The following is a 10,564-nucleotide window of genomic DNA, read 5'->3' as shown; positions in this document are numbered from 1 at the left end:
GATTTTGCATGACTACACTCTTTAATGGAAGTAGAACAACTGTTTTTCACATGTCAGTGAAATAAAACAAATAGTGTCAGTTGTATAATAATGCAGTTCTTAGTGTGGGCTTCACAATGGAAACCATCTGTAATATCCTGTGTAAATAACTAACCTACCAAACAACTTGTTATCGTCTCGCTGTTTGGTTGAAGATGAGATTACACTCATGACAGAGATCCACTAAGGACAAACAGTGCAATAATAGAAAACATAGAAACATTGCAGCAGTAAATTCACACATATTTACATATACCTTCGAATGAATGCACACAAACACATAACACACCCACACTTATAAGCATGAATGAACACTGACAGAGAGATAAATACAGTCACATAGAAGAATCACAAGTTTATACACAGAATATCCCAATTCAGTTGATATGATTGGTCAAGATATAGATTATAGGATGAACAGCTGAATATTTCATCAGTTAGGACCTTGTTAATATATTCATCTATTGCTATGGTTTGTACTCAACACATATATATATTTAAAACTGCAAGTGAACGTTTGATGATTTTTGGTAAGACTGTTCAGGAAAAGAAAATATGACCATAATTTTAAGGTAAAATTTTGCTATATTTTGCAATTCACTAAATGAAAACATTTCAGCAAGTTTTTGTTATTTTAATTGGGGTGCATCCCCTTGAAAGTGGAGAATTGTTGGTGTAAAATTGATTTCAAAGCTGGGAATAAGAAAATGAGATGACATAATCATTCATACCTTTCTAAAAGACAGTAGAAACATTAAGTGAAGTGGATTTGAAACTCAGTCACAGATTTTGTTAACCATGAGATCAATTACACTTTTCACTGAAACGTTAAATGTTCTCTCATAAAATTGCTTTTATTTGTTTAGAAAACAAATTTGTTCGCAGTATTAAATTTGTTCTGGTCATAGGAAAAATAATTATATGAAGATTCCTTTAGTAAAATATTGTTTTACCAATAAAAAGGATTTATCAATCTGTGGTAAATCAGAATGATCAAGTCTGCAATAAATGTCATTTCTACCAAGATTATATTCAGATACGGTTGAAAGAACCCTGGACAGTTATATAACAATAACAGATAAGAAGACGTTGGTTGATGATACAAAGATTTGAGACAGACATAAGACAGAGTAATTTCAGGAAGCAATCTGACATTAAATAATTTCATTTATAAAACCATTACACCAACATCACCTATTTCCTTAATGACCTCATCACCATCACAGCAAAATGCTACACTAATCACCTCACAAACCATTACATCAAATACTGTAGCAACCACTATACTAACTATTGCACCAACCACTACATCAACCAGCAACCCACCCAGGATACTGTACTAAACACTACAACAACAGCCACATGAATTATCACATGAAGTGCTATAGCAATCATTATACTAACTGCTGCACAAACAACCACAACCAACACACTAACACTGCTGCACTAAACATTACAACAACAACCAGACTCCCACTAACTAGTATTTAATACTATAATGAAAAGAGCTAAAAATAGCAGTGAAATTTCCCTTAAATAAAAAGGAAGGGAATTTTAAATAAATGTAATCCAGAAAACATTGTGTAAAAGATAAAGAGGGGAAGGTCATTGGTGGAAGGCTTTGATGTTAGGTCTGCTTGATCAGAGCTAACCTGGGGCCAAACAACAACAACAACTATAACAATTACAACAATGACTTTAAATTAGAAACTGTTACATTGACCTTAAATATAATATTCTTCTAGTTAAAGAATCTATTATGAGAGAACCAGTTGTAGTTATAGTATAGATACCAGTATAACTGACAATCACCACATGTAGATATTGCAGATGGTGTAATACAACAGGTAAGTGTTTCATATTCTATCTTTAAAATTAATTATATTTTATTGTATATTAATTTTGAATATGGGTTGATATTTGATTGTTCTGTAGAGTAAATTTTAGATTCAACTGTGCCAGACAATAAAGCTATATATTGTAGGTCTTATGCCTGTCATGAGTGGGCAAGCTCACTAGGGCAGACTTATCCTGGTTTCCATTGTATCTAAGCAGCTGAGAGAAGAATGTGCCTCCACCCACACTGAATGGGAAGCCTGTCCATCACACAGCTCATCTGTGGTTGTTACTAGTTCTCATTTTTAGCTGAGTGAACTGGAGCAATAGGAAATAAAGTGTTTGGCTAAAGAACACATGTAACTCAGTCAGGGAATTGAAACCACAACCTTATGAATGTGAATGCAACACCACAACTACTAGTTTGATGTATAGGGAATTACATAATTATTGGCATATTTCCATAATGAAGTAAAACAAAATGGAAAAGTAGAGGTTATCAAAATATCATTTACAATCTGGTGATAAAGCATATGTTGTTAGGTAGTACCCGCCAGAACAAAATCACAATCTTTCAATTATAAGATATGTATTTTCTTTTCTCTTAAATTGAGATTTTAAAGTGAAATTTACTTTATAACATATGTAGAATTAATTATTCTGCTGGAGGTTTGATTTTTGACATAAATTCATGGACCCTTGCTATAAGAAGAACCCTAGCAGAAGGTGACCTTCATTATATTGCATACACAATTTTATAAGAAAAATAGAAATAGGAAGGTCACACGGTATAATCCACCACACAGTATCCAGGTAAAAAACTAGAAACTTTGTCTTTACTTCTCTCACCTCACCATAAATACTAGCAAATATTTAATTAGTATATTCTATTACTCCAAACATAATTGATAGTATTGCTAGCTCTAATAAATTTAAAACCCATTTGATATCAACCCATCCTAATCTGCCCTTGGTATTATGATACAAATTTCCCATTTTAAAGTGATCAAACTTAAAACCTTCCATCAAAATTTCAGGCTGATTTATATTCCAGACACCAACTTACTAATGACAGTTATTTTCATTAATTCTTAGATATTTTCATAATTAATTGAAACAAATACAGTGTATTTCATGAAAAATATTGTAACAAAATGATTAAACTAACTGAAAACCAAGGTTACAATTCCAGCAGTTCATATCTTGTGCAGTACATCTTGTAGAGCATGCACTAAGGAATTCATTGGCTGTACAGCCAATGTTTATAGGAATTGCACCTAGACATGTGTGCACTTATTTAAAAATCCAAGGTTGGTGCACTTGTCTTCATTAGCTGAATATGTGAGGCAAGTCAAAAATTTAAGTGTTGAGTATACGAATGGTGTGCAAGACTGGTACATTTCATTTGGTGATTTGAGATGAATTCTTGCTCTTTGGGGCAATCATAAGCTTTGTAAACTCTTAATGCATGAAATCTTTGAAGGGTTTGTTGATCAACACATCCAAATGTTGTAAGAGTGAGCTGAGGACTCTGAGAATCACTACAATTTTGGTATTTTAATTATGAAAAAGGGATTTTGTTGAATTGGTGGTATAAGTACTGATTTAACTAATACTAATAAGGATAGCTTCTCTTGCATCTCACTGAGATGTCTTACCAACACTTTCTCTGCCCAAATTCCATTCCTTGTTCATCCAAAAATATCTTTGGAGATGTTTTCCTCTTTTTCCACCTTAAGGAAAGCTGGAAATGTTTTTACCATCATTTGCTCAAGCTAAAAGGACAATATAATGGGTTTTAAGGTGGCGAGCTGGCAGAAACGTTAGCACGCCAGGTGAAATGCTTAGCGGTATTTCATCTGTCTTTACATTCTGAGTTCAAATTTTGCCGAGGTCGACTTTGCCTTTCATCCTTTCGGGGTCGATAAATTAATAACCAGTTGTGTACTGGGTCAATCTAATTAACTGGCCCCCTCCCCAAAGATTTCGGGCCTTGTGCCTAGAGTAGAAAAGAATATAATGAGTTTTTTCATGTCCAGTTCTTTTGATAGTAATTGTTTTAGACCTTTTAAAATCGATGACTTTATTTGAAGTGACATCAAAAGTGAGAGGAACTTCATTCATGCTTTCAATTTTTGCCATTTCTAAATCTTCTTGCTTTCTAGTCTTTTAAGAGTAATTTATGAAATTCCAATATTCTATCAATAATAAATTCCATTGTTGGCATATTAATCCTAGAATTTCTATAGTCAACAATCTAAGCATTCACTTGTTCTTCAAAGTTTGACCATTTCTCGATTCTTCTTCAAAAATTGCATTTTGTTCATCCTAAAGTCTTGATTTTTACTTCATCTCTTCTCCATGTTTGAATGACATATTCAGTAGATGATGGTACAAAATGTCTGGCAACAGTTCTATTGCTGAGTATTTTAGTGTATTTGATAACTAATAGCTAATAACTAGCAAGATATGATAGCTGTTTCTGCTTGGAATCCATTGGGAGTTTTTGTTTTTGTTAAAAGTGCAATGAGCAATCAGAAAGGGGAATGTGGAAGTCAGCAGAAAGAATATGATTCAAGGTGAAATACTTACCTGTAAATTAGCACAGTAGCTAAAGATTTCTATTTTCTTTTTACTAGATTTTAAGCTAAAAATCCAGTATCGGTATATTTATTGTAAAACTGGATGAGAATATAGAATAGAATAAACAGAATATACAAGCTTACATAATTATAGGTTACAGTATTTAAAATAGACCTGTCCTCTTGCACCTGGCAACTACAGTACTTCCCTTGAGTATCTAAAACAGATTTACCCGCTTGTACCCAGCAGCTGTCTTGCTGCCAATCTCACTAAAAATACATTACGAAAGCATGACCCTTAAATGTAAGTAGGTGTCTCAATTGAAAATCTTGGAATATACATTTAAAAATTAGGAAAATGATCTTATAACACTATAATGCATAGGGTAGCTTATAAGACCCAATGTTTAATAACAAACAGTGCACATTATACACTGTGGGACACAATATTCTATTGTGTATGGATAAAACATCACAAATTTAACCTAGTTTAACATCTTCTAATCACTGACTTTGTGAAGTACTTAAGATGTAATGCAGAATTCATGGTGACTGGATATTTGAAAACTCTATATTGGTCTTTCAAGTTATTATAAGAGGAATATATTCATTATTGATAAAGCAAAAATAATTACATTAGTGTGGCCATCAATAATTGTATGTTGATGTGAATAGTTAATCTTATCTGAAGGAAAGCCACTTAATCTCGGTTTAGAATTACATTAATTTATTTGTCTTTAAATGAACCAACAGATCAGAATGAGAATTGGAAAGATTCAATACTAAAATATAGTAAGATGCTAACTTTGATTCTTAAATATTATCAGCCTCAAGGAATTTCTCACGGGTCAGCAGTTTAAATAATAAAATTATATCAGCCATAAAGCTCTAATTCAGTTTGTTTCTGTGCCATAAAAATATGAACATAACAACAAACTTGAATGAAATGAGAAATTTAGATAAACTTACAAACATTCTACATTTGGTTGTCTATTTTCCATTTGAAAGGATTTCTATTTTAACACTGAAAAAAAAAACTATTTAAATTCTTGATTGTTTCTAGTCAACCCTGCCAGCCACCACATGTCACTTCACAGCCAATATTTCACAAATGATAAAAGTAGTTGGTCACCATCTTTTCCATCTTCAGCTTCTTCCCTTTCTCACTGACCACCATTCTATTTTTTTGTAGAGTCAAATCTTCTGGGAATTTAATATTTTGTATTCCAATGATCTCTGAACCTTGAGAACTTTATTGAAAGCAATGTTGTTGCCTTTTCTGTCGTGTCTTGAGTAAAACCTTCTTAACAAAGCATCCAAAGTCTGGGCTCCACTTTAACTCATATCTTTTGAATTAGATGGTTCTTGTCAACCTTTCCATTGTATTGTATATCAATGTTATTTCTTTGATTAATACCCCGTCGATCCTTGTGTATCTAAAGGCTTGATTATATTCTTGCATGTTCTTTTTCTTCATTAATAATCAACCTGTTGGCACATCTAATCAATATATTCCTATGCAGATGACAATGCCATTCATTCCTCAATAATCTTCTACAAACAGCCATTATCTATATGTAAGCTAGACATGTCATGTCAGATATGCACTACTTTTAAAAACAAAGGCATTAAAAATATCCTCAAATTGAAACATCACAACCTAATCTCTCTCATCAACATCAAAACAGTCATTGTACTTATCAGAAAGCACACTTGTAATAGAACATCCTCTCTACTGATAGGCAACCGATAACTAAAACCACTGCAGTTATGGCAAGTACTTCATAAACTCTGTTAACCACTTATTACAACAATTGTATCTCAAAGGTGGAACTTACTTAAAGTAAGAAACTACTTCAGCTATTTACAGCTACTGAACCATTACAAATTTACACTGCATTACAGCACTGCTAAAATGTCTAGAATACGGCAACTGCTGCACACACACTCACAAACATTATAAACAACATCCAAATAAGTTCATCTGATATACTGTATTCTACACAGTCTGTTCTTTCTACTGCTGCTATAATGGTTTCTGTTCCTCTGAAATAATTATTTGCACACAACCCAATTTTTCCACCTCTCTTTTTCACACCCTTACTAGATTTCACAACTAAAACCCCACCCTAAATAATTTCCAACCCTTTATCTCCAGACAACAACCCCCTGGAATTTTCTTCTTGCACATGTTTTCTCTACAGAAACCCATCAGTTGGATTCATCCATCCATTTCTTGGATCAAAAATTATTTAACCCAATCCTTGGATTAATGCATGAAAGAGAAGTATAAATGAAGCAATGACTGGACCTTACATGGGACTGGTCACTTCAGAAGAATGGACCCGGCTGATGAATGGTCAGTATAGAAGGTTGGCCAGCACAGGGAAATGGTCAGTACAGTAAAGTACAAGTTAGTGGTTAATGAAGTAAGTGATTGATTCAGATCAATGGCAGTGGAAGGGGATGGTCAATCCTGGTGAATTACCAATACAGATGAGTGAGTAAAGTAAGAAATTTGTCAATGCTGATGAAAAGGCAATGTAGGGGACTGACCAGTGTAAGGAACTGCTCAGTGTAAGAAACTGGTCAATGGTTTGTACAAATGAATGGGAAAAGCAGGAACTGGTCAAGGCAGGAGAATGCCCAATGTATGTATGATACACCCATCATTTTTTTTTTTTGTCCTCATTCATACTTCACCAAGATTTTTTTTGGTTTAAAACTATATTTCATATTTCTGTTTATACCAGGTGGAAATTAAGATGAATCATGGAAACTCATAAAACAGGTACAATATTAATATTTTTAAAATGTTATCATTTTAAAATTAATTCATAATTTCTTGAAAATTAAGTTTGTTCAAAATAAAACAATACCTTCCTCATTTTCTTAGCTAGAACAATTTTCTATATCATAAAATCATATCAATCTTGTATTACTTATCTTTGTTGGAAATATATCATTATTTTATGAAATGGATTCTTAGAAATCATTGATAATGACACTAGAATTCTTATTAAACAAACACTGGGTCTTAACCCTGAAAAACAAATAAATTGACAATGTTGAAGTCCACTATTTTTTGTATATTTTGAATGTAATTTAAAGACAATTAATGTAACGACCGTTAATGAAACTCCAAAGCTCATTTCCTACTTCACAATACATCAGAATTGTAATACTTGTGCAACCTAAATAAAGAAGGATATTGCTTTGAGGTATCCATAGTTTACCTTAAAAATTGAAGACACAAGAAATGACTATAATAACAATGGAACAGGTACCTTTCAACACTTACAAGCACAATCGCAATCCTTATCTTGAAAAACTGATCACTTTCCATGCATTATTCAGTCTCATGCATTATTCAGCTGTCTTTCACCCGCAACCTATCATCCATTCACATTATTATCCTTAACAGAGTAGTTATTTCTACTGCATACATTACTCTACATTTCATGCAAAGAAAACATAAATCATTTTGGAGTGGACAAAGTCTGTTATTCCTTCTAACATATACCATATTGTAATTAGCTCTTCTTTCAAGACATTTCAAAATCTTTAAGATAGCTTTGCTCATGCTATTGCTGTAACACTTTTTAGGAAACAATTATTTTTAAACGATTTTCAAACATTCTGTATTTTAAACACTGGTAAAGAATGTGGTGTGTTAGACACTTCAGGATGACATTTATTCTGCAGTAGGGACTCTGTGTCTTAAATCACCATGTGATGATGATGAAGATGGTGATGATTATGATGATGATAATAACAGCATGGAAGAGAAAATGAAGAGGGACATTAAGAAGTCAGTTTCAATTTAAACCATTATATAATAATAATAATAATAATAATAATAATAATAATAATAATAATAATAATAATAATAATAATAATAATAATAATGAAATTGTTGTGTAAGTGTCAGGGAAGTGAACAGTGTATGAGTCATGATATACATGTGCGCATGCATATGGAGTGGTGGTAGGGGTGGGATATGAGGTGTAGTGTTGGCAAATTTCAAGAAGCATGGTGGTTTTAAAGGATGCAATGTCTTGGCAGCTAGCAACTGATGCAGGCAATTTGTTCCATGCTTCAGCAATTCTGAGTGTGAAAAAATGTTTCCAAAAGTCATGGGAGCTGTGCTGTTTTCTGACTTTGTGGACATGCCCACATGTGTTAGACATATGGAATTCAAAAAGGTGCTCAAGATTGTTGTTGGCATGATGGTTAATAATTTTGTGGGTGTTTACCAAGCCAGTTACCAGACATTCAAAATATGGCAGATGGTATTTATTTGGTTGCATGTCTCTTAACAGTTTCCAGGAGGTCAATGTCCTGAGCAAGATAAGGGTTCCAGACTGGTGGTGCAAATTCCAAGTGTGGCTGCACCATAGCTATATACAGCCTTAAATAGTTGGAGAGCAGCTTACAAAGGTCTTGCTGAGTGATGCCAAGATACCCCCAGCCTTTTTTGACAATTTTAGAGATGTGCTTTGTTCAGCGCAAATCACTGGTGACAGTAATGCCCAGGTTGCATAACTAAATATTGTTCATGAGCTCAAACCTCTATATTCAACTCCACTGACAACGCTTAATGAGTTTCTATCTTATTAATATTAATGTTCTAACTCTACTCTTTAATCTCTGCAGCTTCTTTTTGGAGGAGTAAACCTACTTTGTGCAACAGCAAGAAGGACACAAGCATTAACAGCAGCAATTTTATCAACAAAACTGACAAAACCATTTCTTCTTCATTTGCTACATCCATATATCCAGGTCTGTACACTCAACTTGATGCTAAAATAGCTGAAAAGACACGCATTAGTAATGCTGGACTGGCTGGGCAGATGCAGATTCAAAAACGCATGCTAGAAAAAAGTAAGCAACACACTTTAAAACAACATGAAGAAGAAGTTCTAAAGCTTCAAAATGATTTAGAGAAATTACACATGTTTTCTCCTAGTTCGGAGAGCAAGAATTGTCCAACCTCATCGCACTATTCAAATTCCCAGATAACAGCCTATGTTCACCACACTTGTAGACTGACTGGAAGCCATAGTTTATGTCACAGGTGCTACAGACACCACACACCATACAAAAATATCTATTACCAAAACTGGTGGCTTAAAAAACCAATTTACTTCAAATAGTAATGCTAACATATCAGAGACTTATTTAGAGAGTTACTGTGTGCACCCTACATCTACGGATGTCATGATGTACCAATTTAATAAATTTATTTATTATTATTATATTTTTTTGTTTCTACTCATTAAATACTTTTTTTATAAATGCTTCTTACAATAACTTAAATTTAACCTTTGATTGAAACTGTAATGTCGCACATTATGACAATGTATTTCATTGTCTCTGCAGGACTGGCCCGGACAGCATACCTTGCTGACTGTATTTCTTTATTTGGCACATAGGCAATGATACAGAGGGGGGGGGGCACAAGGACAAACAGAACATCACAGTGGGGACAAAAAAAACATAAAATGAATGAATGAGAGATGGATAATAATTAAATCAGGATGTAATGGTTGCTTAAACCCCACTCTCAAGCAGTACCATTTAACTGTTTTAATACAAAGTTTTCATGTAATTTTTCCTTCTTTTTTCCCCCTTTTTTTTTTCTTTTAGTATCGTATGTGTAGTCTTTAAAAAATTTTAAAAGCTTACTCACGCTTTACCATTTTATATATGGCAACAAGTCATCGTAATCTATAACTGGCAGTAGATCGTCAAACTCGACTCCCACCCCCATTGGGTCTATTTTGTTTCCAAACTATTTCTTCAATTTCTCATATCTCTTTTTGTCTATTAGTATGGCCCCTGTACTTTCTGGGCAATGTTCCACTGGTAATTTAACTCTTATCACCGATTTAAATTTTGTGATTTTCCATTCTATGTCTGTGTTTTTTGTATATGTTACCATATGCCACTTGTCCTTTCCGGGTCCTTCAACTATTCGTTCCCACAGTGGAATTTGTTTATCTGTGATGGTTTCCCTTCTCCTTCACCTTCCTTATTGGACCCTTCAGAGGTGAGTTCACTTGTTACCCTCTTTTTCTCTTGGTTACCTCTGCAAATGGTTCCTC

At 33.5% G+C, this 10,564-nt stretch overlaps 1 protein-coding gene across 2 annotated transcripts; it reads left to right on the top strand.

Annotated features, from left to right (window-relative positions):
- Positions 1-294: 294 nt before the first annotated feature.
- On the top strand, positions 295-9,715 carry LOC106879287 (uncharacterized). Of its 2 annotated transcripts, none has more exons than XM_014928783.2 (3): positions 295-611; positions 7,211-7,248; positions 9,114-9,715. In XM_014928783.2, the coding sequence occupies exons 2-3, from the start codon at positions 7,230-7,232 to the stop codon at positions 9,611-9,613; spliced, it is 519 nt and encodes a 172-aa protein (XP_014784269.1). In that variant the 5' UTR covers positions 295-611; positions 7,211-7,229; the 3' UTR covers positions 9,614-9,715. The 2 variants fall into 2 exon arrangements, with proteins under 2 accessions (XP_014784269.1, XP_014784268.1); XM_014928782.2 differs by lacking the exon at positions 295-611 and adding an exon at positions 6,163-7,108.
- Positions 9,716-10,564: the final 849 nt, after the last annotated feature.

This window comes from Octopus bimaculoides, chromosome 9 (assembly GCF_001194135.2).
Source record: "Octopus bimaculoides isolate UCB-OBI-ISO-001 chromosome 9, ASM119413v2, whole genome shotgun sequence".
Lineage (NCBI taxonomy): Eukaryota > Metazoa > Mollusca > Cephalopoda > Octopoda > Octopodidae > Octopus > Octopus bimaculoides.
Note: the sequence above shows the minus strand (reverse complement) of the source record. Positions and strands in the feature narration are given on the sequence as shown.